General features: G+C 42.4%; 10 protein-coding genes across 10 annotated transcripts; 6 read left to right on the top strand and 4 right to left on the bottom strand.

Annotated features, from left to right (window-relative positions):
* Nucleotides 1-43: 43 nt before the first annotated feature.
* On the top strand, nucleotides 44-1,740 carry V2V93DRAFT_367471 (mitochondrial carrier domain-containing protein). Its single transcript, XM_066909580.1, has 5 exons — nucleotides 44-372; nucleotides 427-464; nucleotides 526-887; nucleotides 943-990; nucleotides 1,052-1,740. Exons 1-5 carry the CDS (start codon nucleotides 344-346, stop codon nucleotides 1,430-1,432), a joined length of 858 nt encoding a protein of 285 aa, XP_066766479.1. The 5' UTR covers nucleotides 44-343; the 3' UTR covers nucleotides 1,433-1,740.
* Nucleotides 1,697-3,254, top strand: V2V93DRAFT_367465 (mitochondrial carrier domain-containing protein). The gene is made up of 6 exons (XM_066909579.1): nucleotides 1,697-1,965; nucleotides 2,025-2,062; nucleotides 2,134-2,348; nucleotides 2,405-2,554; nucleotides 2,612-2,659; nucleotides 2,722-3,254. The coding sequence occupies exons 1-6, from the start codon at nucleotides 1,934-1,936 to the stop codon at nucleotides 3,100-3,102; spliced, it is 864 nt and encodes a 287-aa protein (XP_066766478.1). The 5' UTR covers nucleotides 1,697-1,933; the 3' UTR covers nucleotides 3,103-3,254.
* Nucleotides 3,179-8,056, bottom strand: V2V93DRAFT_367459 (uncharacterized protein). The gene is made up of 9 exons (XM_066909578.1): nucleotides 7,829-8,056; nucleotides 7,571-7,765; nucleotides 7,436-7,511; nucleotides 7,160-7,384; nucleotides 6,648-7,103; nucleotides 6,046-6,595; nucleotides 5,643-5,977; nucleotides 4,460-5,587; nucleotides 3,179-4,408 (listed from the first exon to the last, which is right to left on the bottom strand). The coding sequence occupies exons 1-9, from the start codon at nucleotides 7,945-7,947 to the stop codon at nucleotides 3,308-3,310; spliced, it is 4,185 nt and encodes a 1,394-aa protein (XP_066766477.1). The 5' UTR covers nucleotides 7,948-8,056; the 3' UTR covers nucleotides 3,179-3,307.
* Nucleotides 8,057-8,082: 26 nt separating this feature from the next.
* Nucleotides 8,083-9,155, top strand: V2V93DRAFT_367457 (uncharacterized protein). Its single transcript, XM_066909577.1, has one exon. It carries the CDS (start codon nucleotides 8,228-8,230, stop codon nucleotides 8,738-8,740), a length of 513 nt encoding a protein of 170 aa, XP_066766476.1. The 5' UTR covers nucleotides 8,083-8,227; the 3' UTR covers nucleotides 8,741-9,155.
* Nucleotides 8,726-10,516, bottom strand: V2V93DRAFT_367456 (nucleotide-diphospho-sugar transferase). Its single transcript, XM_066909576.1, has 5 exons — nucleotides 10,132-10,516; nucleotides 9,797-10,072; nucleotides 9,638-9,748; nucleotides 9,261-9,573; nucleotides 8,726-9,198 (listed from the first exon to the last, which is right to left on the bottom strand). The coding sequence occupies exons 1-5, from the start codon at nucleotides 10,428-10,430 to the stop codon at nucleotides 8,947-8,949; spliced, it is 1,251 nt and encodes a 416-aa protein (XP_066766475.1). The 5' UTR covers nucleotides 10,431-10,516; the 3' UTR covers nucleotides 8,726-8,946.
* A 439-nt stretch (nucleotides 10,517-10,955) lies between these two features.
* Nucleotides 10,956-13,890, top strand: V2V93DRAFT_404503 (uncharacterized protein; the record flags this gene model as incomplete). The annotated part of the gene is made up of 2 exons (XM_066912643.1): nucleotides 10,956-12,496; nucleotides 12,573-13,890. 2 exons carry the CDS (start codon nucleotides 10,956-10,958, stop codon nucleotides 13,672-13,674), a joined length of 2,643 nt encoding a protein of 880 aa, XP_066766474.1. The 3' UTR covers nucleotides 13,675-13,890.
* Nucleotides 13,891-13,954: 64 nt separating this feature from the next.
* Nucleotides 13,955-16,382, bottom strand: V2V93DRAFT_323026 (uncharacterized protein; the record flags this gene model as incomplete). Its single annotated transcript, XM_066907428.1, has 2 exons — nucleotides 13,955-15,603; nucleotides 15,854-16,382. The coding sequence occupies 2 exons, from the start codon at nucleotides 16,380-16,382 to the stop codon at nucleotides 13,955-13,957; spliced, it is 2,178 nt and encodes a 725-aa protein (XP_066766473.1).
* A 477-nt stretch (nucleotides 16,383-16,859) lies between these two features.
* On the top strand, nucleotides 16,860-18,176 carry V2V93DRAFT_191024 (ribosomal protein S5 domain 2-type protein). The gene has a single exon (XM_066906972.1). The coding sequence runs from the start codon at nucleotides 16,997-16,999 to the stop codon at nucleotides 18,032-18,034; it is 1,038 nt and encodes a 345-aa protein (XP_066766472.1). The 5' UTR covers nucleotides 16,860-16,996; the 3' UTR covers nucleotides 18,035-18,176.
* A 19-nt stretch (nucleotides 18,177-18,195) lies between these two features.
* V2V93DRAFT_367446 (uncharacterized protein) lies at nucleotides 18,196-19,591 on the bottom strand. Its single transcript, XM_066909575.1, has 2 exons — nucleotides 19,466-19,591; nucleotides 18,196-19,405 (listed from the first exon to the last, which is right to left on the bottom strand). Exons 1-2 carry the CDS (start codon nucleotides 19,477-19,479, stop codon nucleotides 18,364-18,366), a joined length of 1,056 nt encoding a protein of 351 aa, XP_066766471.1. The 5' UTR covers nucleotides 19,480-19,591; the 3' UTR covers nucleotides 18,196-18,363.
* A 345-nt stretch (nucleotides 19,592-19,936) lies between these two features.
* On the top strand, nucleotides 19,937-24,353 carry V2V93DRAFT_323133 (uncharacterized protein; the record flags this gene model as incomplete). Its single annotated transcript, XM_066907431.1, has 4 exons — nucleotides 19,937-20,416; nucleotides 20,472-22,437; nucleotides 22,494-23,966; nucleotides 24,019-24,353. The coding sequence occupies 4 exons, from the start codon at nucleotides 19,937-19,939 to the stop codon at nucleotides 24,351-24,353; spliced, it is 4,254 nt and encodes a 1,417-aa protein (XP_066766470.1).
* Nucleotides 24,354-24,970: the final 617 nt, after the last annotated feature.

The raw sequence follows: 24,970 nt of genomic DNA, 5'->3' as shown, positions 1-24,970 counted from the left end.
AATACTGCTAAAAGTCATGTCAGCGTAAAAAACTTTAGCTGCTCGCTGCTTCGTTCAAATCACGTGACGAAATTCGGCTTGTCGGCGCCGAGTCGTCGGGAAATTTTGGGCCAGTGCGACAAATGAGCAATTCACAACTGTTCTCGAGCTACATTTTCTGTTTTGCCTGGTCAATCTGTGAATAATTTTATCTTTAGAAATCATTGGAAGCATTATGTCATATCGATAAACGTATGCTTTTGATTTTTTTGTCTGTCGTTTGGTTTGTTAGGATCGATTTGTCTTTAAATTACTACTGATGCCTGTGTCTACAAACTTGAAACAAGAGTAGACGATTTACATAATGGATTTTGCTACAATATCTGCTGCGGTGTAATTACAGACCATGTTAATTGTTGCTTGCAGATTCTAACTTTGTTGATATAGTGCGGGTGCAGTGGGCAGTCGAGTGGCTTTTCATCCGCGTATGTTCTTCGTGCAACCAACCACGTTTCATATAGACACCAGCTAATAACATTCCTAAAGTCGACACAATAAGAACACTACAGCAAACTTCTTTATCAACTGGGTATAAACTACCATTTGCTCAGTACTGGCGTGGCCTGTCTGCTGCCGTCGGCTTCACCACGCCAGCTTTTACCATCTACCTCGTATCCTATCGTCAGGCCAAGAAAGAACTGGCTCCTTACCTCGGCTCTGATACAGCTCTGAACTATATTGCCAGTGGAACAATTGCAGAACTTTCAAGTAGCTTATTGTGGACACCTATGGAAGTTGTCAAGGGTAATATGCAAATCAAGAAGTCAAACTCTGGAGGAACCTTTGCTATGATGAAACGCATGTACGAAACACAGGGATTCAAAGGTTTTTATAGAGGATATTGGATGGTAAACTTGTATCGTTGCCTTTACGATTATTTGATTTTTCTGCTAAAGTTTATAGGGTCTCGTTGTTTTCACTCCGCACTCAATTGTATGGTGGTTCACATACGTAAGTTTCCTGCTGTTCTATCTTCTTGTGATTTAAAGTGCTAATTTCAATCTTCTATTAGGAAAAAATGAAAATATATCTGCGCAACCGAAATATTGAAAAAAGTCGACCGTCGATCGATCTGACGGCTTCCCAATATGCAATTGCGTCCGTCGTTTCTGGAACCACAGCTGCCACTGTCTCCAATTTTCTCGATGTAGTTAAAACTCGTCAGCAACTGGCTATCTCTGAAGAAGTTGCTCGGTTACGTCCAGATGACCAAATGGGATTGTTAAAAGTTGCAAAAAATTTGATCGCCGAAGCTGGATTTTTCAAGGCAATGTTTAAAGGCCTGCATGTTAGGCTTATGTATAGTATGCCATCTGGAGTCTTAAGTATGGTTATTGTAGAATTGTTGAAGCCTGAAGAACCTACTCAGGAGCAAAAAGTACTAGATTACTAGCGGTTTTAATTGTTATGATGTATGAAGCGTATGATATTTATACAACTCTACAACATGCGCAGTAAGTGATATGAAAGACCTTTCCTTGAATTGGCTTTTTTGAGCAGGTTTTAATGGAGACACTTTTTTGTACATATAACTATTCAGTCCTTATAACGAATGTTGTTCTACTGCATGATTGTCCACTCGCATTTTTAACTTTAGAATAGTCATGATGTGTCGGCGATGGCATCTGAGCCGCACGTTTATATTCAAAATTTAATTCGGTGGGACTGGATTACCTTGACAAAGATATTCTCTATCGTGACGGTGGATTGAATCTGAAGCGGTATACCTGTCTCAGTAGAAGATGAATCTGGCGCTGTAGCAGTCTCCGGATAGCGTTCTCTGCTATTAATTTCCAAACGAGGGTCCTGCATTACATCTTGACTTGCGAGTTCAAACCTGTTTACTGCTACGGAGACTTTTCGATACTTCGAATTTGTATAAAGACAAGTCAGTATGGCAGATCTAGGAACAGTGACGGCTGCAGTGTAAGAAATTACATGATTGAAATATTTATGATCCTTTTTCTAAGAGTTTGATTGTTAAGTGCTGGCGCTGTCGGCAGCTCAGTCGTCTTCCATCCATGTGTGCAATCCTGCTGTTTTCACTTATTCTGGATTTAGCAAGAAAGAGAAACTAATTGGAAGCTAATACAGTGGATACGATTCTTACGTTGCGGCAAACTTCTGTGAATAATAAATTTATAATTCCATTCAGTCAATATTGGCGGGGTGTCTCTGTTTCGGCATTACTATCGGCTCCGGCATTTACTGTATATTTGGTATCGTATCGGCAAGCAAAGAAAGAGTTTTCCGCTCAGTACGGAAAAGATTCAGCAATCACGTACACTCTAAGTGGAATACTTGCTGAGGTAGATTGCACGATGCGTTCACTGCAACAAATTGAGATGCTAATTCCTTTATACAGCTTACCAGCAGTGTTCTGTGGACGCCTATGGAAGTAATAAAAGGCCGAATGCAACTAGTGACCGGACCCGGAATAGTATCAACTAGACAAACCATTGTACAAATTCACAAAGAAGAGAAAATCAAAGGATTTTTTCGTGGATACTGGATGGTAACGACGAACATATGAAGCGTAAATTGAAAGCTATCTAACTATATTTTGTTTCAGAGCTTGGCAATGTACACACCTACGACAATATGCTACTGGTATGCCTATGTAAGCGACCGGGAATCCAGGACTTTACGTTGAGAAAGAATTAGCTAACTGCCGTGATTTAGGAAAATATGAAAAAGTATATGCGAAAACGATCCAATTTCGAATCAGGTGGCAGTACATCATCGCAAGACCTATCTACGTTACAATATGCAGCGGCTTCATCTTTCGCTACTTTCGCAAGTGAGACTATTTCTAATTTTCTTGATGTTGTAAAGACGCGACAGCAACTGGCATTTTCAGCTGAAATCAAAGCGTTAAGACCTGATGACTCTAATAGTTTGATCCTCGTTGCTAAAAATCTTATCAAAGAAGCTGGTGTGCTTGGAGCCTTGACCAAAGGACTTCATCTGAGATTATTATATGCTTTACCTACAGGAGTTTTGAGTATGGTGATCGTTGAGTCAATTAAGCCTGATATAGATGGGGATGAATATGGACTGTAAGTTCTAGTTGATAGACTTATTAGAAATGCAAAAGCAATAATCTGGTTTTATATATCATGGCGGGAAAATCAAGTGAGGAGTTAGGAAAATTGAACTATATAATCTGTAATTATATACAATAACATGAATACCAGTTGTGTACTGGTCAACAATCACAAGGCGCAGTAGCAAAAACAAATAACTACAACCTTCAAGTGCATCTCTTCTACACTGTTAGCTCATTAAAGCTATCAGTGACGCGAGTCAGGTAATGCTCCGGCAATGGACCACGCTCAACATACTTGCTGGCTACATCAATTAAGCCGTTCCAAGCTCTCTTATTTCCAGGAGCAATAAAAATTGACTTTATTGTATCTGCAAAAGTTCCAACAGACATGAGTTCATCGCTTAAATCGGCGGCTTGTATACCTTTGTCCAGTAACGCAGCTTCCAGTGCGATTTTCCGGTCCACATGCTTCCAAGTTTTAAAACCAGATGGTTTGAGCATCGCGGATTGCAGCCAGGGCCGTTTCGAAGGGATTTTATCAGCGCTCCTACTTCCCTCTAGTGCAGATAACAGCAGCTCAATCGAGCTGTCATTGCCGGAATCCATTCTTTTTTCAACATCAAAATCTGTAATTTCACTTTCGATAGCATCAATAATATCGCCATTGTCATCAATCAATCCAATAGTTCCTAAAAGCAAAATTGACTTTAAATGCTGAGGATTCTGCTCGATATTATTAAATAGCTCATCGGACGCCTTTTCACGATTCTCTCCTCCCAAAGCGTATAGCACTTGAGCAAGAAGGACGGTGATATCAGGATTATTATCAGAATCTGCGCTAGCTAGATTAAACATCTCTAAAGCATCATCATATCTTTCTGTGTAATAATATGACAAACCAGCGGTCAGAGCCACAGACAGACGACTAAGTCGCAAATTATCATCTCCCTCAGATAAATCAATGACCGTAAGTGATACCTTTATAGAATTTTCAAAATCTCTCTTTGCCAAATAAATGCGCGCTAATTGTGCATTTGCATTTGCAAACTCAACAAGGAGTTCAGGAGATTCCAGGTCTTCATATGACTGTTCAAGTTTATTACATGCTTCTTTCAATGTTGGAATAGCGTTCGAGTATTCGCCCTTTTTCTCTAAGATAAGAGCTTTATATTGCATTGCAGGCACAGATTCAGGATCAAGTAGCAAGAACTTGTCTAATGCAAATATCAGCTGCTCAATATGCGCCGGCGTAAGTAAACGAGTATTGGAGTTCGCCATGAGAGTAAATGCAGTTGCAGCGTACAATAGATGTGCCAATTTCTAAAGCATAAGTCAGCGCAGGCATACAAAAAAATAAAAGGTAGTAATTACATCTACTCCAGAGCAAATCGAAAATGAATGCTCAAAGAGCCCATTCGCTTCTTCTTCCTCGCCGAGTGCAGCAGCTATGAAACCTCGGCCAACCCATGATGCAACATAATCAGGATCGGCGGACTGAGATTTCTCAAAAGCTAAATTTGCAAGCTCAAGGTCGCCTTTAACTAAATACATTGCGCCTAAATTAGACCATGCAACAGTTTGCTTGTGATCTATAATAAGCGATCGGATAAACGCGTGCTGCGAAATAAGAGGAAATCGGCCGGCAGTGGCAATACCGTATGCATTCCAAAATACCGCATTCTTCGGCTCAAGTTTGATTGCATTTTTTAAGCATTCAATTGCAGCCTGCTCGTATTGAAAGCTCCTATCGAATTTAATACCAGCTCTTAGTTCTGCGCAGGCAATATTGAACCATCCAACAGCTTTACTTCTTTTTGTGCCAAACGTTATTAGAAGTGAAATCTTGAATGCTAATATATAGAAATATATCACGGTCTGAAGTATATCAGAGCACTCGACACTAGCCAGCTTATTAATCGAAACTCCATCAGCTTCATCAATATTTGAAATTTCGCTATAGATATCTGCTTCAATTTGAACTGATTGAAATAGCTCTGAAACAACTTCGGCTGGAAATTTTGATACCATAGACTTCACCTGCAAAAAAATCTCAATAGCATCACCAGTGTTCTTCCATAAATCGAAAGTCCTCGAATTGATTTTTGAGATTCGGCCGGAAATCTTTAGCGCTTCGATAGCATCTGAAATTGCATCGCCAAAATAGCGTCTTTCAACATTGTGACGAGCAGAGGCAACAAAAGTCTCGCAGAGATGATCTAATACAACAAACTCCTCCGGTCTCTCCCGGAGCACTGATTCAAAAACATCTTTTGCTTCATCGAATTCAAGAATCTGTCGATGCACCATGCCAAGTAGAAAACGGGCGTACCAATTCTCAGGATCAACAGCGCTAGCTCGAGCGAATGCTTTTGAAGCAGCGACATATCGACCAGACTCAGCATACACCTCACCTAATCCAGTCCATGAATTCGAATCAGTGTTGTCGCCCCTTAAAGCTGTCTGAAATGATTGTATAGATTTCACCAAATCATGTGATTGCTGAATGTACATAGATTAGTACAAGTAAAAATATGCTGAACTGACAAAAACATACCAAATATGCCACTCCCAAAACTCGGTATGGCCACGTGGATTCCTTCCCGGGAACACATCTCCTCTTCTCTGCTTCAGCAAATCGAGTTGCAATGACTTCGACCAGCTCCCAATCTCTGTCGTTCGCAAATGTCTCAGTTAGCCGTCTTGCAGCTTCGGCTTCTGATGCATCTAATTCAAACGCTTTGTGAAAACATTTTCCAGCACGCTCATTCTCTTGGACAATATCTGCAAAGTAAATACCAAGACCTGTATAAGATGCTGCGTAATTCGGGTTATGCTTCAAGCTCGTTAGAAAGGCATTATAGGCCCGCGACTTATCGTTTCGCAGGTCAGCTAAAGTCAGTAAAAAGGTCAGCAAGTTTTATCATCAATGGCTGTTACTATCTGAGTCTACAACTTACGCTGTTCATCCCATAAACTTTTCCCAATTTTCCAGCAAATGTCTGCCCTCAAGTTTCTGGAATATGGATCATCTTTGGTTGCTAACGTCAAGCACTTATCTAGTCCTGTTCGCCCTTCTTCATGCTTTCCTAACAATATCTGACACCATGACATTTCCACCAGTGCGGAAATATTATCGCTGTCATCTACAAGAATTTGTCGCAATAGGTTGCAGGCTTCCGAAACTTTGCCTTGTTCTTTATAAATCAAAGCTTTTCCAATCAGGGTCTGGGGATGGTTTGGATTTTTTTTGATAATTTTGTCGAATATGTCCAGCGCTTGGTCAAAATGTCTAGGGGCTTGGTAATAGACATATGCTGTGCCCAATGTAGCCGATATAGCATTTCGGTGATGGAATAAATTGAACCCAGTTTGCGAGCGCAATTTTGTCAACAATTGTAAGCCAGCCAATGATAATTCGACTGCGTTCTCATATTCTCCGATGTGTAAGTAGTATATTCCGAGAATTCTATTCGCCAAAGGCGAATCTGGCCTCATTTCATAGCCCTCCTTGATAAAAATCGTTAACTTTGTATATGCAATAAGTCCAGCTAAAGCTTACCATGAACTTTTCCAAAATTTCGGTTTCATCCCAGATGTCATTTACCACAGTCAATTTCTCCTCCTCAGAAACAGTATCATCAGTACCCTTCTCAGCAACATGTTGAAAAGGCGATATATCAGAGTTTAGAAACGCTTGAAGAACTTTTGAAAGGCCGCTGGAGGGAAATTTTTTCACGTAATCCCGTATTAGGTTCTCGTCGAGCTCAGATAGATCTCGGCAGTTATTCCATTCCAGGGTAATTTCCCATGCAAATTCCACAGGAGTCTTCAAGATAACCATTCCCGTAGCCAATTCCCACAGCTTGTCACGGATTACAGTTTTCTGTGCCTTTTTCTTGTCTACTGGGATCACCCTCAGCTGATTATACAAGAAAGTGAGCAGCTTGCCCTCGACCTGCCGACGCTGTTGCTCGTCATCAGACCAGTTGAGCAGATCCCTGTAGTATTGCTCAAGCTAAATGGTAGATCATGTCAGGAGTCAGATTAATCGATTATAGCTTTATAACGTACCTTTGAGTTCTCATAAACTTCTTGCCTGATTTTAGCTGCGACAGTTCCTAGATTAACTCCAAGCTTATTCCTTTGTTTATTAATTGTGCTTTGTATCAATTCCTTCTCTTCGATCTCAATGAGGTTTGTAAGTTTTTCTAGCGTCGTCGCAGGATGTGGAATTCTTGCTTCAAGAAAACTGTATATCACAGTGCCAGGCAGAAGCGATTTCATCATCTCAATTTGCTGGAAAAAAACATTAACAATAATTTAAAATCTTAACCAGAGAATACCTACATCAGCTCTTTCTCCACTGATCATAGCAATATTTTGCATTTTATTGATCAAAGCAGTACAGCGGTCAACGTCGTCCCTGAATGTTCGTTGTCAGCAAGATGGAGTATAAAAATAGCACCAGATTCATAAACGCACAACTCTTGATACAGTGCAGCTAGCTTATAACAGGTCTTGATGAAATCGGAAATTCGTCCTGCTTTTTCATAAACGGTCAATAGACCTTGGTAGGCCGCTGGAGCTTTAGGATTCAGAGCGCCAGCTCGTAGGTATGAGGTTTCCGCATTTTGAAAATCAGATAAACCGGTTTCACAATAGCCCAATAGAATTAGACTACAAATAAAATGTCAGTATCAATATTCAGATCAAGTCTAAACACAATTTGAGGTGCAATACGCGTTATAAGACTTTGGATCAATTGTAAGAGCTTCTCGACACTCATCTCGACCAAGTCCGAAATTCTTCTTCTCTACTGCTGCTTTAGCAGCAGACAATCGCGCTCTTACAGTAGACATTAAAAATATTCAGCATTTATATAATCCTTTTGCTGATATTTACCGGACTGCGGAGACAGATCTTAGATTGATTGCCGAACGATTTTTATTGTTCAGATGCTACGCCGTGAAGCGCTTTTATTGTGACTCCCAAAACGCGTCTCTGATCTCCGATTTTTATCAGCAAAAAGACACATTCAACTTCCTCTAAAAGCCTCGCACGAAGAGGAATGAGAGGCAAATAGAAAAAAGCAGAAACTATCTTCAAAGAATTATTTATAACAATATACCAGTCTCATTGATGGTTTTAAGGTCAATAGTCAGCCGTGGTACGGTTTGCCCTGCGTGCAGATTAAAACTCACACAATTTCGCTTTTCGTCAAGTGCCTCCAATCCCAGGCCTTCAGTCCAAGTAATTACGAACGAGGAACTTGACAGCGTTTTATCAGAAAGTACATGGAAAGTGCAATCTCTACTCAAGTCTTCTTCAGGGAAAGCGAACCCTGATATCAATTCCTCTTCACTGAGGCAACTTCTCCGTCGGTCAGGCTTGCAGGTTCCAACGAGCGAGGAAGAAGAACAGAAGTTACTGCGTGACCTGCAACGACAACTCATATTTGTAGATCATGTGCAAGACGTGGATACGACCGGTATCGAGCCTCTAAATAGAATTGGTGAAGATGGAGAGCAATTACGATGGGAAGATCTGCAAGAGGAAAATGCGCAATGTGACATTCTAGATACGAGGCAGTTTGGAGAGAAATTGGATAGAGGCTACTATTTTATTCGTGACAAGTCTGGTGCATCCGAATAGCATTGCGATAATTACAATTTACATGATGATAATGTACAAAATAATGAAGTCAACAAATAGGCTAGACACCTTACAGATATTTGCAATTTTGCTGTTGATAAATCTCCCAAAAAATCCAAAAAACAGTGCGGGAAATCACATGAGTTTTAAAATGCTCAATATATGTCAAAAAGAATATAACCCAAATATTCACAAAATCTGAAATTTTAAAAGGATGGCCTGTAGGCCTGTGACCCGGGACTACGACCAGCAAGTTGGAACCATCGGGGAAGACAGCTGTATACATGCTCATCGAATGACTCTTGCCTGTTACACAAGCATCTGCCAGAGATATAGGACTCGTCGTCTGATGGGCATCTCATCCAGGGAGTGTGCTTGTAGCCAATGTCCGCAAAATGGTGGATTCTGTCTCGGGGAAGAAGAAGCGCGGCTGCAATCGAATGGACGGGAGCGTCACCCTATTCAATTGAATTGTTAGTCTCATTGAAATAAAAAGATTTTGCTGATGCTGTATTCTCACCCATCGCTCGTAATAAAAACCCCCCTCCTCGTCTAGCCATTCAAAGTATTTCAAATATGCCTCACTACGCCAAAAATTTAAATCTCCAATTTCAAAATTACTCCAAAAATGGCACATATTGTATTCTCCCTCAATACCTTTATTTCCATCAACGATAAACTCAATCGCGTTATTTTTATCGATGTACTTTGGATATTTGGCAGCAAATCGCTGCGTGGCGTCCCAAAGCGAAGGAATCGTTTTCGGATATTCGGGCATGGCAATGACAAATCCATATGCTTTGTGATTATCTTTCATAAATTTGAAAGGGTCACTAAATTATTAGTTAGCTAACGAACAAGCTATAGCAAGCAGAAATTAATAAAGTGGAGCCATACTAATTTAAATCGCAGTAAAATTCGATGCCAGGCTCCACTCGCCAGTAATAATCATACTTCAAAAGAAGTGGATGTCGAAAAAAAAATCCAGAGTTATAACGGCACATATGTCTACTCGGGTCAGTAAATGAATATGCTAAGCGCTTTGAGTCTGCTCACCTATAGGTCACCGAACCACCATAGATTACGCCATCTTCCTCCATCTTTCTCATGTTTGAGCGCGCCTTAGTGCGGTCAATTAACTCTGGCCATGTCCATTCCTCTTTTGGAACAATGCCATATTCTGTGTCTCCAGAAGCCATGCCACTGGTGAGCTGTATAAATTCTTCGGTGAATTCCTCGTCGTTAAGAAAAGTCCAGGTATATCGAAATCTTCTGTTAAATCTGTCCTCAATCTGTCGCATACTACTGAGCGCATCATCAATCTCAAAGTTTCTAGACAAATCTATTAGCATTTAACTATTCCCGTAAGAGTATAGTAGTAATGTGTGTACCGAACAAGCATGACCAATGTCGCGTTCTGCTTTGGTGGATCAGGTTCACAGTACATCTTTTTCCTGCGCCGCTGAAGAGGCTCCTGCGAGACCTTTTGCTGCAGCTTCAACTGATCGTGCTTCTTCACCTTCTCTGGAGTCGTTGACCATAATAGCAAGCAAAGGCCAAAGGCCAAAAAGGCGACTATGACAGCCACGATTTTTAATCTGTTTGGCTTTGATCGCTGTCTCTTGTACTTTAAGAACGGGCTGTCGAAGTCGCGGGAGCTCTCGTCTTCAAAAGTGTCTCCGAACGCCATTCTGATGCACGCGTTTTACCTCCAGATATAGATTGTTGGCATCAAGACCGTATGAGTTAAGGATACGAGGGCTGTACAAGCAACTGGGTGGAAGCTTTGTGCCAAGAACGAAACTTTCTACGCGCACGCGTCAAAGCTGTCTGTCAGTTTGCGGGTTGCAAACCGAGTCTCGGATTCCTCTAGAAAACAAGGAGGAAATGGGTGCGAACCTAGTTCGAACCGGACTTATACTATATAGTAGACCAGCACGAGGAAGAGTCCGATTTCTTAGCAGAAAAATGCTATAAAGATAAATAGTAGTTGTCGTGACTACTATCTCATGCGTTCTCTTACACTGATTACTCATCTAGTTACCTCGAACTGGCAACGTAGAATGACTGTAATTAGTAATTCACGTGATTATTATGACATAATACTCTGGGGGCAGCCAGACAGCTCGAATCTGAATCCGGTGTTGTATAAAGTAAAATACAAACGACCTCCGCTTCCTTCCTTCTCTTCCATGCTGCCAGCCTTCTCTCCACGATGGAAGCCGAATGTCACGACACCGCCGCAAACGATTCTACGTTGAAAAAGTACTCTGTCTTCCGCAGATTCTTGTCACGCACCTTTGGCCGCCATCGCGATACTGTTCGTCAAAAGAAGAAGCCTACTGCAGCTTCTCTGTTTACGTCAGGAACCGTCAAGCGCTCAAGAGCTGATGATTCTAATAAATCAGGCTTGGACTCATCGCCGAAAGAAGCTGTCAATTCTCAGCAAGCTCCCCAAGACGGCCCGGTTCAGCCTCTGTGGATTTACGCTCCTCCGCCGGCTTCTCAGACTGCTCTAGCTATTGCCAGAGAAGCCAACGAAAAGGAGGGATATCTCAGTCCCAAGAAAATCAATGGCGCATCTCTGTCTACTGACAAGTTGTCGTGCGAAGATGACGATAGCCAGAGCAACGAATCTGACGACCAATACATTATGGCTGCAATCAAGGCTTCGGCTGAGCGCTATGACGAGTTCATTATCAACTATGCGAATGGGATTTACAACCTCTCCATGAATCTCCCAAAGCCAGAAGATTATCCATCTCATCTGAGCTATTTTGTGCCTCCGATACCAGTTGACGAAGATGCACGCATTGCAGAAGTTAAGCGCTATAAATATGCTTTTACGCGTGAGAATAAGAAAGCACTTGAGAAGCTAATAATAGCAGCTCGTTCACATTTCAAGCTCAAAGGTGCCACAATATCTGTTATGGCCGAGAATATGCAGCTTGTTGCTTGTGGTGCTGGCATGAAACGACTGCGCGAGATTTCTCGGTCAAGCTCGTTGGAAGGACATACTTTGCTTTCGGAGTCACCGGTCGTGATTCACTCGGCTGCTGATGACTGGCGCTTTGAGAATCATCCGCTTGTCAAAGATTTCCCAAAGATCAAATTTTGGGCTTCTGCTCCGTTGATCACGACTACAGGTCGCGCTTTGGGGGCTTTCAGTATTTTCAGCTCAATGCCCCGTCTAGAATTCGATGTTTTTGAACGTAGAAAATTGCAAAAGTATGCAGAGGATGTCATGGAAATACTGAACAATGAGCTAGAAGCGACGCGAGACTCTCCAAATAGATATCGCGGTGGATTTTCTTCCTCGTTTCTTGAGCTCTCTGACACTACCAGCATGTATTCCGCTGAGGAATTTGATATCCGCAGTCCTGTTGACAAATTGAGCGAGTTTCAACGTCCTTTCGGATCTACCTCTGTATCACAACAGCTCCCTACATACTTGAATTGCGAAGATACTAAGATTGACTGCTGTGCTACTGTTGATATCGGCAAAGTATTCGAGCTATTTGCAGAGCTTCTGTCGTTAAATCTTGGTTTTGAAACTGTTATTTTATTAGAAATCAAGTCCTCTGATACCAGCTCGTCCGACGAAATGAGTTTTCCGGCATTTTCGTCGCAAAAGACGAATATCTCGGTTCTGTCCAGGTTTGACGTTAACGCTCAGAATATCCAGCCTCCTCGGCTTAATAAGATTGTCACCATGACTGCTCTCAATTCTGAAAATGGAGTTTATACCCGTTATCTGTTCGTTTCTCTGTGGTCACAAATTTGAGTCCCTCGCAATCAAATCAAATACTAACGTAACCTTTTTTTATCATAGGACTAAAGACCAAAGAGAGCTGTATTGCTCAATGCTTCCATTGCGACGATATCCTCGCGCTGCACGTTCAGCAAAAGTCGCTGCCGACAAATCGAACTTGAATGGCAAATTCAATCTTCAATACGCATCTACTTCCGACTTTTCTGTCACTGATCATAATTCTCGGAGCCAATACGAAGCCGGTTTACTACATGTGATTTCGAAAGAGCATCTCAGCTTGAACAGTGGTCGACATCCTCCTGTTCCCCTTTTACCGCCTCCTCTACCGCCCCAGTTAAAAGCAAACAGTATGAACGAGATTAGAGTTCAATTTCCGTGCTATGAAAGTATGACTCCCGGAACAGCAGTGTCTGCTACAATCTCAAACTCTGAGTCCTCTAGTTCCGAAGCTTATGCGTCAGATGCTCTTTCCAACATGAGTAGTGCTCTAGCTTCTACTGTACCTTCTTTACCATCGCCAGTGGCGAAGCTTTCTGAGAAAGATCATAAAAACTCTCAGATTCCAGAGGATACGCCAAACGCTAAGCATATGGACGACGTGCCTTATTTGGTGCACGCTTATAGTGCTGAGAAATTGAGGTCAGCCAAAAGCAGAATGAAAAATCCGTTACCTCCTATTATCACCGATATTCCTCGTCTTCTCCCTTCTGAAAAGGAACCTTGTGATTTGGGAATTCTTGATTGGAAACCTACGCATGTGGATGATTCGAACGATTTGTCTTCTTCTCAAAGGGCGCTACGCGAGATCAGTGCTGCTGCGGTTGCCTCTACGTCTTCATTCATATCTGCAAATAGATCACTCGAGGATGAAGACAATCAATCCGACGAATCAATCGGCTCATTTTATGAACTCGCAGTGGCAGATGACAGTGACTTCGCTTCATACTTTACGAGTCCTATTTCGGCATCTAAATTTCGATCTGGTACAGATTCGCGAATGGCTTTGCGCAACGAGAATTACAATGCTGTCGAATGCGAAGCTGGTATTATTGCTTTAGGAATCTCTGATACTAAACATCCATTAACCAGGGGCAATGTCCTTTGTTTGAATAGACTTAAATCTATATTTTATCGAACAATCGACTTGGATGCAAGACCATGATCATTAATTAATCCTTGTTTGATTTAACCTTTTTTCCCTCGCGAAGCAATTTGCTTTTTTTTGTTGCGCGTCTGTATTATTATTTTTATGGTCGGGGGCGTGATTTGTGTAGACAGAAATGAATCAATTGTCACAGTTAAATGCACTTGTCTTCGTAATTAATCAGAATCGCTTTTATTAGTAGTTCATATAACTATTATATGATCACAAATCAACCACCAAAAATAAATTACAAAAGGAGCGTCGCTTGCCAAAACTTGTCATACGAATAACCTGCTTTTCAATAATCTAACTCAACAGTCTCGGGGGCAATATCTTCATAACTCCTGAGACTGCGTCCTCTGGGATCGCCAAGAGCACCAGCCCTCGGATCTTCTCTAAGCGGAGGTCGATCACCATCATGTCGCTCACCCCGGCCGCGGTACCTATCAATCTCTCCACGCTGTGGGTGATCGCGACCACGATTATAATCACGATCGCGGCGATCTTCCCTATAATCACGACGATCTCGATAATCGCCACGATCACGAGGTAATGGACTGCGAGAACGACGCCGATTCCGATCTCCTGATCGCCATTCTTGATCTCGATTTCTGCCTTGAGGTGTATTTGAATTATGACTGTGAGTCATTGAGTTACGTTTTCCTTTCTGACCACTCGGCGTAAAAGAAGAGGTTTGACTGGCTTCAAATGGATCTGCCTGGTGAAAATTATTACCATTGCCATTAGATATACGTGCAGCGTTCAACGTGGAGGGCGGGAGACTGGTCGGAAGTCCTCCAAATGTTGAAGTAAGACTAGATCCAGAAAAAGGATTCTCCGCATCTGATTCTTCTGACGCGCTGTCAAGGGAAGCAGGTTGTAGGAAGCCATCAGATCGTGCGGGTAGAAGACGACAGGCGTCTAGTACATATGAGTTCAGAAGCGCACCCTCTTCCTCAACACTTGTGACAAATTCAGGATGCTTTTTTATGATATGGTTGCGCACAAAATCCTCGCCTTTGAATAGCTTTGTACAAGTACCAACCTTGCAGCGGTATTTCTGCTCGTCTTCTTGCTTAACATGAGTCGTAATCTCGTTTTCAACAAGTTCAGAAACTGGAATACCACCGAATTTCTTCAAATCAGCAGCTTCGGGATTGATAAATAGACTAAATTTTTCGTTCCAAGCCCGTATCCATTGCTCGACTCGGTTATCAGGTGAGCGAAAACTTTGCAATGTCTCTTCGTCGGCGTCAGATCCTGGAAGCGCTCTGCGTAAATGGCCGGCCGGGCACTTTTTGGTGAGATCGCAAATGGAATTGCAACCCAAAATACAGTAAAAACAAAATGAGTAGACCTGTCTCAAGTAAAAGTATATCAAGTCTAGCTGCTTTTTGTCAATTTCATTCTGTAATTGGCCTTCATCTTCTTCTTCAATGACCATTCCCTCTTCGTCTTGATCTTCTGCCTCTGACTTCTTCGCTTCCATAGTAGCTTGATAGTTTTTGGAAGCAAGCTCTTCAGCGTGCTTGAGAATTTTGTCTAGACCAGAATATAAAGGGTCGTTAAATTCGCTTTCAAACTGCACCGCTGCTTTCTTGATATTTTCAAGATCTTTCTTAACATAGTCAACGGATGATAGGTAGGGGTAAAGAAACTTGCGCTTCATTGGCCGAGTCATGGAGTGGATGCCGACATGGACGACAAATTCCGACTCGTTCGAGTTTTCATCAGATGTGGAAATCGATTTTCCCTCGAGCATCTCAATCGCAGCCTGTGGGTCACTGTCTTCAGATAGCATGATCCATCCAATTCTGTAGTAACGTTTTGTAGGATTGGGATCAGAGAGTGATAGGAATTGAAATCCAGGCACAGTTTTCACAAGTTCCAATAGCTGTGCATGAGAGATGTTGGGTGCAATAGATTTGATTATTATTACTTTTTGCTCTGCTGATGCTTCATGTTGGTCCGCAGACGGTGAATCCTCGTCAGCTTCATCGGCTTCATCCTTTTTCACTGGCTCGTCCACTTTGTCAATGTCCATTCGCTCTTCTTTCGAAGCTGCTTCTGTACCTAGGTTATTTTCAGCTTTTGGGACGCTATCATCGGTTTTTGCAGCTGAAGAGCTCGCAGCAGGTAGTCGAGCTAATACTGCTGTTAGTTGTAGTTTCTGGAATCAAATAAAAGTACAACTCACGCCGGTTGCCATCCAAAGAAAACTGGTCAAATTTCCCGGCTTCAAAATCGCTCATAAATTTGCTGTAGCATATCTTTCTGTATTCAATTTCGGTCCCTTTGATCACGTTTGCCAATGCCGGAACGTAACGTTCTTTAAACCAGACGTCGTTAATATGTTGTACCACAAATCCACGCGCGAGTCTAGCGTAAAGATCTAGCTTGTATTCATCATATTTGGCTTGTAAATCCTCACTAGATGGAAGTTCTTCTTCGACTGGTAGTGTCTGCTGGTACCATTCGCTAAATTGATTGAAAGGAACTTGGATTGACAGTTTGTGGGGGTCTCGGTACTGGACAATCGACGAGCCTGATCCGTTATCTTCTGGACCAGATAACTTGTGACTATCCCGAGAACGATAAGATCCACGAGGAGCAGACACAGAGCCGTAATAGTCGCCGTCGCGGCGTTCATGGGAATTACGCACATCTCGACGAGGTGCGCTGGTGTAACGATCGATATGAGAGGATTGTGGACGGTTTTGATACATGTTGGCAAGATCAATAAAAAATTCTAGTCCAATATACCGTTAGAATCTCGTATGAAAAGAAGGCATCTGTAAGAGATATAGTGCCGAGATTAATGATTCGAGTTGCGTTGAACGGTTCACAACGCGAGCAGAGACCAAAACAAGTGCATAAATAGGCAAAAACGAAAGAGATGTAAAATTAAATAGATCCCAGTGTTCAGGCAAGACAAAAAATAGTAGAGCAAGGCTTATAAAAGAAAATGATGCTTTTAAAAAGAAAAGAGTGGAGGACGGCTGAGGAATAACTGACCCTTGCAAGGAGCTAAAAGCTAAATAGAGCGGGTGTTCCGCAATTATAAAAAATGGATGAATAATCTAAATAAAATATATTCCCCCGGGTGATTCATAAAACAAGGGTGGATGTGATGGTTGTGATAGTGTAGATAGGAAAGTGAGTGGTGAACGAAAGGAAGAGTAGACGCTGAGCATTATGTAGACGAAATGGACGGTTCCTCCCAACTTCGGGGTCCCTGAAAAAAGTTGAAGTTCTCTTTATCCAACTGAACCTATTTTTTTTTTACAATCCCAACGTTTAAAGCAAATAATAGCAACCACAAAAAGAGAAAAGGGGCACGATGGCCCGAGATTTAAAGCCGACACTGATAGAAAATACATTTGTGCTAAAGGCATTAACAGAAAATGTCCGGCTCGATAATCGGTCCTTTTCACAAATGCGAAATCTTGACATATCATTCAGCTCTACAGAATACGGTGCGGTAGACGTACACCTAGGTAGAACTCGCGTCATTGTTCGAATATCAGCAGAGGTAACTCAGCCTCGGTCAGATCGGCCATATGACGGCCTTTTTGTCATCTCGACCGAGATCAGCCCGATGGCAGCACCAACTTTTGAAGCTGGAAGAAAATCGGAAGAGGAGCTAGTGATTTCACGGATTATTGAAAAATCAATCAGACAGTCACAGGCTTTAGACACAGAATCGCTATGCATCCTTGCAGGAGAGAAATGTTGGTTAGTGAGGGCCGATGTTCATTTTTTGGATCACGACGGTGGCTTGCTGGACGCAGGCTGTCTAGCTGTAAGTGCTGCACTTCTGCACTATAGGCGGCCAGAGATTTCCATTGTCGGCTCGGGTGATGCGCGACAAGTTGTTGTTCATCCTCCGACAGAAAAAGTTCCAGTGCCGCTATCTGTTCTTCACGTTCCTGTGTGTGTGACGTTTTCTTTCTTCAACATGAAGCTTGCACAATCTTCATTAACAGCAGCTACCTCAACCACGGCTGCTACTACACCGGCAAAAGAAAATGACGAGATTGACATGGACACAGATGACACAGATGAAACAGCAGTCTTAGTTGATGCATCACTGCAAGAAGAACTTTTGCGACATGGCTTTATGTCAGTGACTTCTAACATCAACAAAGAAATCTGTCAAATATATAAAGCCGGTCAATTGGCAGTTGAGATTGAGACTTTACTAAGCTGCTCAGAGGCTGCTACTGCAGTAGCCGAGAAAGTTACAAAATTGATCAGACGCAGACTGAAAGAAGACGAGGTTGCAAGGAATGTTGGCAATGTATTGGAAGAGGCTCGCGCGGAGAATGACCGACTGGTTGCAGACGAAGGAGTGATTCAGGATATGAATAATGACTGATTTGACATACTCAGTTACATCTAAGTCTATATGTATGTCAACTGTAAACTACGTGTAATATATTCCCAACAATATGACTGGTGTCGCATTGTTCAGCAAAGATTAGTACATGCCATATACACAATCTATGCGGTATAATTTCTTATATTTTCTACGAATACTTTCAGGGCATTGTAAAACCGTAAAATATTTTTCAAACTCCAGACATAAATGCTAAATACAATAATTCAGTAATACAGTGGATACATCTTTAGTATATCTTACAAGCAATTATTCGCAAAGGCAAAAAATAAAGCAATCACGCAGAATAAAGCGACAGACTTTCTTACTTACTCTTCAGTTTCTTTTTGTCTCTCAAAGCTGTTGCTAATTTCTTTGAGCTTCTCAGCCGGTTTGTTATTTTTCTCTTCTTTAGCAGCATCGCCAATGGTAGCTCCGTCACTCTTGTTCAGTTCTGCGACCACTTGGACATTGTCGTTCGCTATTTCAGTTGCCGTGTTGTAAGATTTCACTGAGCCTCCTGCTTCCTTTACTTTATTCAAAACTTCAGCACCGTCATTCTTCTTTTCTGGTTCACTATTCTCGACTTTTGCTGATAACGAGTTCTTTGGCGAGACCGGATGTGCAGGCAGCTCACGATCTGATGAGTCGCGATCTGATTCTGAATCTGATGGAATCGGAGTTCGCTCTCTCTTGATATCAGGATACTTTACATGAAACTCGTCCCATAATCTGTCAACCTCGTCTTCTGCTTCATCAAACTGTTTATCTAAAATGTCTTCTTCCGCGTCAGTGAATGTGTAGGGCTTATACGATATTGAAGGTTTTGACTTTGTGCGTAAAAGTTTGGCTTCTTTTCGCAAGCTTTCGATTCGATTTTTCAATCTATCAAGATCTTTTTGTGTTTGTAATTCTCGTGATCGTTTCAACTGTTCCTCATGAATCTTTTCGTCTTCTTGGGCAAGAGACTGTTGAACTTTTTTGTCAATTAAGCTCCGTTTAGATACAACGACAGACCGCTTGGATTCTTCTTTAAATTGTCCCAAGGACGACAATATATGTCCAAACATTCGTCGCCCTCGGCCCTTTTCTTCTAATCTGGCTTTGGCTGGGTCATGGTCGCGGCGAATGCGTTTTGGCTCCGGAGCTTGGGTAGAGGCAGTGGACGCCAGTTCTGAGTCCGCCTGTGGCGATTCTGTACCAGAGCTGCTGATTTGAAATTGTCCACCATTAGATACTAAATCTAACTTTTTTTCATCTGCTGCATCCTCGACGTCTGCGATCGTGCGCTTGACAGATGAGTGCGAATCGTTTAGCTTTAAAGAATGCTTTTCTGCTGACGTGCTGGTTTCTACTGGTATATCAACGACCCTACAACAAGAATAGTAAGTGTCAGTTCATGGACCTAAATGTCAGCTAAACAACACGTACTCTGCCAAAGCCATTTGAAAAATGCTTGCTGTTTCTCTTTTAGATCTGTGACTAGAGTAGCACTCAAAATTTGTAGCAACTAGAAATTTCAGGAAGAATAACCTAGCCCTCGTGATTCCCAGGCGGAGGCGTGACGTCACGGGTCATTGGAAGATAGTATTCAGATCATCAGCTGTGCTCATTATTGAAGGATTCTCCGTTTCTCTTATTTCTCTTTTTGCGATTCTACTGCCTGTTATAGGGCTTTTCAAACCCTGTCTGTGGAGGTCAACTAGTGACGTCCAATCAATAGCTCAAGCTGTCTTTCGTCTCACGCCTCTTGATATCCCCCAGATGCAGTTATCAGGCATGCGATGGCCCCTCGGCTGTCTCTCTGCATGCACTGACAGACTGTTGGTGGCAGTGGTAGTATATTCTATTTTTGTAGCTGCTCAGCAGGAAGATCAAGGCACACTTGACGGCAACACGACAATGCCAGAAACTGCCACTTCTCAGCATAGCCTGACGAGCAGGCTGCTGTGGCTACTTCCTCGCCTCGCATATCGTGTTCTCGCCCTTGTTGCATATTATATACCTGCCCAGGTGTTTTCTATCTTAGGAACTTCATTTAGTATCACTCTCTCGTTTTCCTCTCTTCTCGTTATCATGCTGGCATTTGGAACAATAGTCTGGGCGTTTGTGCGCTACCGCTACTTGAATATTTACTCGCGACTCCCTCAAGAAAGGCACAGAACTGAGCAGAAGTTGGACATGCTTCTTTATCCTTCAAATATGCCCAGCAGTTTTGACAAACCCGGATTTTCGAGTTATCTCGATGAGTTTTTCAGCGGGATCAAAGTGTTTGGATATCTGGAGAAGGCAGTCGTTCATGAACTAACGAGGCATGTTCAAACACGCAAACTCATTGCTGGCGATACCATGCTCTTGAGTGAAGAAAAGGGATTCTGCATTGTAAGAGTCGTTGTTTGGTGTTATATTCTGCGTTCTATCTAACTAGGCTATGCAGGTCGTTGACGGAGAAGTTCAGATTTACGCCAGGCCAGCAAGCAGTCCTTCCCATACGTACTGTAGCGATGAATCAGTTGACAGCGAAGACGAAGACAGTGGATACAAGCTTTTGACCGAGGTTAGAAATGGCGCACCGATGTCGTCTCTTTTCACAATTCTATCGCTCTTTACTGAGGAGATCGACGTCAACATACAGTCCGAGCGAGAGCGACGTCCATCTTCATCTATGTACTCGCCTCCTGTTCGACCAATGTTTGAAGAATCGGTTTCCATGAGATCTGATTCTCTAACAGCAAGCCCGAGCCTATTACCCATCCCCAATATTCCACCTCTATCTGAGAAATTGACCTCGCCAACCTTCACTGAGAGCTCAAACTCTGACAAGCAACATCGGACGCGTATGCCGTTAATAGATCCAGCGGGAATTATTGCACGCGCGTCAGTTGATAGCACAATTGCTATAATCCCCGCAGAAGCATTTCGACGCCTGACTCAGAAATACCCTAAATCTGCAGCTCATATTGTTCAAGTCATTCTTGCGCGCTTTCAACGAGTCACTTTTCAGACTGGAAACAATTATCTCGGACTAACTTCCGAGATATTGAAAACTGAAATAGCATTCAATGAACTTCTTAGATATAGCTTGCCGAGCCATATCGGATCAGATGCTATTGAGCAGATTAGAAATCACTTTAATTCGCCTCAGGAAAAGCACCAGCAGGCCTTGACGTCAAAACGGCGAACTTCAGATTCCTCCCCTGCACCCTCATCTATCAACTCGCTTCGAGCGGAAAGACCCAAATCTAGCCAACACCGACCGAATATTCAGCATATACCAGAAGATCAGGAAGTTATCGAGGGAGAAATAGCGTCGCATGATAGAGTGATGGCTGGTGATTTGGCCTCGAACGCTCCTGTACCCCAGAGACATGGTTCGGTCCATGCGTCAGCAATGCTGTATCCTCGACGGCCAAGCTTACGACTACAACTGTCTACAAAATCTTTGAAAAGCGGGTACGGTAATCTTGATTTCTCAGACCTTGGCGATGATGAGGATTTGCTCAGCGATAGCGAAAGTCAGGCTACTATAATTCTGGAAGACGAATACGAACAAACGATCAGAAAAATGAAAGGAGCAGTTTTAGAATGCATTTTAGAGGCTCTAGGAGTGACAAAGTTTTCATTGGAAGCAAAGTCTCCCGCTCCTGTGTCTGTTGAGAACAGTCCTCGTCTAAGCGCTTTTGAGTCTAAACGCAGTGCTGGTCGTCGTCAGTCCTTACATAGCACGAGGGCTGGGGTACCTACAGGACTTGGAAGTCTAGGGCTAGGCAGTAGTAGTCACGTTTATTTAGATGATGACTCGGTGGCATCAAGCAACATACATCAATATAATCCCCCAGCAACATTTACGTCGATCAAGCAAGATCTGTGCGCTGATGTTGAAATATATCATTATAAGGCTGGAGCCCGTTTAGTTAAGCAAGGAGATCCCAACCGCGGATTATACTACGTGATTGATGGCTTTCTAGATGTGTGCACTCGAGAGAAGTCTGGTCAATTCAAGACTATATACACTGTTAAACCCGGCGGTATTGGAGGATATCTAGGCGCAATGTCTGGCTACAATTCCTTTGTGGACATCAGGGCCACAACGGATGTTTTTATTGGATTTCTGCCAAACAAATCTCTTGAGCGCTTGATTGAGCGGCAGTCTATTGTTATGCTTACAATGGCTAAGCGATTGACCTCCGTCATCTCGAGTCTTATTTTACATCTTGACTTTGCTCTTGAATGGGTCCAGATTGGAGCTGGCGAGGTGCTATATCGTCAAGGAGATGAGGCTGATTCAATTTTCATTGTATTAAATGGTAGACTACGAGCTCTAAAGACAAATGAGAGTGATGAGGTTGAGCTTTTTGACGAATATGGGAAAGGTGAGAGTATTGGAGAGTTAGAAGTGCTGAGTAAGTTCTATTTTATAGTTTTCAGATATCAAGAATTATAGCTAACCTTTACCAAGCGTCCTCCAAACGTCCTTTCACCATGCATGCCGTGCGCGACACTGAAATTGTGCGATTCCCACGCACGTTGTTTGAAAGTTTAGCTCTACAGAATCCTGCAATAACTATGAAAATCTCGCAACTGATTGCAACGAGAGTTGATAGTCTAGTGAATAAAGAGTTGCGCGGCAGTTACGAAAATACGAAAGGATCGACAATACCGATGTCGGGGAATTTCAAGACTGTTGCTATTGTTCCTGTGACGTCAGGACTTCCTGCTAAAGAGTTTGCTACTAGATTGTTACGAGCGATTGCTACGATCGGACAAACAAGTATATTACTTGACCAAGCAGCAGTCTTGAAACATCTGGGACGGCATTCATTCAACAAGCTTGGCAAGCTCAAGTTAAGTGGATATCTGACTGATTTGGAGGAACGATATCATTCGGTGCTTTACGTGGCAGATACCTCAGTGACATCTCCTTGGACGCAGACATGTATCTCCCAAGCCGATTGTATATTGCTTTTGGCGGATGCTAATGCGGATCCTTCTATTGGAGAGTACGAGCGGGTATTACTCACTACCAAATCCACGGCAAGAAAGGAACTAGTACTATTGCATCAAGATCGATATGTCCCGGCAGGTCAGACGAAGAACTGGCTAAGAAATAGATCATGGATCCACTCCCATCATCATGTGCAAATGCAATTTCGTGGTCCAGTTTCCAGTACCTCGTCGGCGTTTTTGGGCACACAGATAATGAGACTCAAGAATCGGGTGCAAAATACTCTTCAGATTGAATTTCAGAAATTACGGCAACCAATGGCTTCAACACCTGTATATTCTACCAGTCAGATTCATAAGAGTGACTTTACGCGATTGGCGCGGATTCTCTCAGGGAAAGCCGTCGGTTTAGTTCTTGGCGGTGGTGGAGCTAGAGGATTATCGCATTACGGAGTAATAAGAGCTATTGAGGAGGCTGGAATTCCGATTGACATTGTTGGAGGAACCTCGATTGGAGCATTTGTCGGCGGTTTGTATGCGCGTGATTCTGATATGGTACCGATCTATGGCCGATTAAAGAAGTTCTCTGGTCGGATGGCCAGTTTATGGCGGATGCTATTTGATCTAACGTATCCTGCCACTAGCTATACTACCGGCCATGAATTCAACAGAGGGATATGGAAGGCATTTGGCGATTCGCGAATCGAAGATTTCTGGCTGCAATATTATAACAACACGACTAATATCACACACTCGAGAATGGATTTTCACACGTCAGGTTATGCGTGGAGGTATATCAGAGCATCCATGTCACTTGCAGGCTTGTTGCCTCCGCTGACTGATGATGGAAGTATGCTTATGGATGGTGGATATGTGGATAATCTTACAGTTACGCATATGAAATCGCTGGGAGCAAATGTGGTTTTTGCTGTTGACGTGGGAAGTGTAGATGATACGTCGTCCATGACCTGGGGTGATTCCCTTTCTGGTAAATAAATCTATACATGCTTTATTTTCTGTAAAAGCTAACATTCCTGCAGGTTTCTGGGTTTTGCTCAACCGACTTAATATTTTTTCTCGACAACCAAGTATCCCTAGCATGGCAGATATTCAGGCGCGACTAGCGTACGTCTCCTCCGTTGGCGCTCTAGAAAGAGCAAAAAACACCCGCGGATGCGTATATATACGTCCTCCTATTGAAAAATATGGAACCCTTGAATTTGGTAAATTCAATGAGATTTCGGATGTAGGGTATGAGTATGCGAAATCACTCTTTTCACAGCTTCAGCAGGATGGGAAATTTCCAGAGATTCCAGGTGTAGCGAGGCACAATGATCGGACTAGACGTATTATACATAGGCGGAATTCAATATAATTATACAGTGGGAAAGTTGAGGGCTCAGTTCAATTATGAATATGATTTTACAGTTAGTTCTTGTACATATGATGATGACAATTCAAACTTAATGTCCATATGCAACAACAAGGTTGTGACGGTCCACTCGTACGAATATTACCATGTCTGATTTGACCGCCACGCTTTCAATGCAGAATCTGTGCGGCAAGATGTGTTGATCTTAAACTCTCCATCTTGTCAGCTCGGTACAAGAATATGATCAAGGTCGTATAAAAATCAATTGGCAACTTTTCCTCATTTAGATTTGACGCTGACATAAATTCTATAATTTCACATTCAATAACATTAGAAGTGATCGATCACGTATTGCGCTTAAGATCGATGTCTTGTACTTTGCGGTGCTAGTCATTTTAAAATGCCCAAACTTGATGACTTAGAAGGATTGGTTCAATTCCGGTAAAAACCGTAATATACTAACATGAATAGAGAGGTACTATTCTCCAAAGCTAAATATGTATAAACCAACGAAAGTATCGGCAGTGAAATGATATTAGAAAAAAACTATCACAGCAATTGATGCCTATATATGCCTAGCCAAAGCCCAAAATAGATTGTATTAATCATGTGAATAGTAT

This window comes from Kockiozyma suomiensis (assembly GCF_038497685.1).
Source record: "Kockiozyma suomiensis strain NRRL Y-17356 unplaced genomic scaffold V2V93scaffold_5, whole genome shotgun sequence".
In the NCBI taxonomy this organism is placed as follows: Eukaryota; Fungi; Ascomycota; class Lipomycetes; order Lipomycetales; family Lipomycetaceae; genus Kockiozyma; species Kockiozyma suomiensis.
The sequence above is the reverse complement of the archived record's forward strand: the minus strand, read 5'-3'. Positions and strand labels throughout refer to the sequence as shown.

What these genes read in the sequence shown, in the direction of transcription:
- V2V93DRAFT_367459 (XM_066909578.1), bottom strand. Translation starts at nt 7,947, where the DNA reads ATGTCTACTGTAAGAGCGCGATTGTCTGCTGCTAAAGCAGCAGTAGAG. An exon ending in GATCCAAAGTCTTATAACGC is followed by an intron (nt 7,766 to 7,828) that starts GTATTGCACCTC and finishes TTTTATTTGTAG; the next exon opens with TCTAATTCTATTGGGCTATT. An exon ending in AAATTTTGGAAAAGTTCATG is followed by an intron (nt 6,596 to 6,647) that starts GTAAGCTTTAGC and finishes ATTTTTATCAAG; the next exon opens with GAGGGCTATGAAATGAGGCC.
- V2V93DRAFT_367471 (XM_066909580.1), top strand. Translation starts at nt 344, where the DNA reads ATGGATTTTGCTACAATATCTGCTGCGGT. An exon ending in TCGAGTGGCTTTTCATCCGC is followed by an intron (nt 465 to 525) that starts GTATGTTCTTCG and finishes ACATTCCTAAAG; the next exon opens with TCGACACAATAAGAACACTA. An exon ending in TTTATAGAGGATATTGGATG is followed by an intron (nt 888 to 942) that starts GTAAACTTGTAT and finishes TAAAGTTTATAG; the next exon opens with GGTCTCGTTGTTTTCACTCC.
- V2V93DRAFT_367456 (XM_066909576.1), bottom strand. Translation starts at nt 10,430, where the DNA reads ATGGCGTTCGGAGACACTTTTGAAGACGAGAGCTCCCGCGACTTCGAC. An exon ending in ACATTGGTCATGCTTGTTCG is followed by an intron (nt 10,073 to 10,131) that starts GTACACACATTA and finishes AGATTTGTCTAG; the next exon opens with AAACTTTGAGATTGATGATG. An exon ending in TTTTACTGCGATTTAAATTA is followed by an intron (nt 9,574 to 9,637) that starts GTATGGCTCCAC and finishes CTAATAATTTAG; the next exon opens with TGACCCTTTCAAATTTATGA.
- V2V93DRAFT_191024 (XM_066906972.1), top strand. Translation starts at nt 16,997, where the DNA reads ATGGCCCGAGATTTAAAGCCGACACTGATAGAAAATACATTTGTGCTA.
- V2V93DRAFT_367457 (XM_066909577.1), top strand. Translation starts at nt 8,228, where the DNA reads ATGGTTTTAAGGTCAATAGTCAGCCGTGGTACGGTTTGCCCTGCGTGC.
- V2V93DRAFT_367465 (XM_066909579.1), top strand. Translation starts at nt 1,934, where the DNA reads ATGGCAGATCTAGGAACAGTGACGGCTGCAGT. An exon ending in GGAACAGTGACGGCTGCAGT is followed by an intron (nt 1,966 to 2,024) that starts GTAAGAAATTAC and finishes TTGATTGTTAAG; the next exon opens with TGCTGGCGCTGTCGGCAGCT. An exon ending in TATGCTACTGGTATGCCTAT is followed by an intron (nt 2,660 to 2,721) that starts GTAAGCGACCGG and finishes GCCGTGATTTAG; the next exon opens with GAAAATATGAAAAAGTATAT.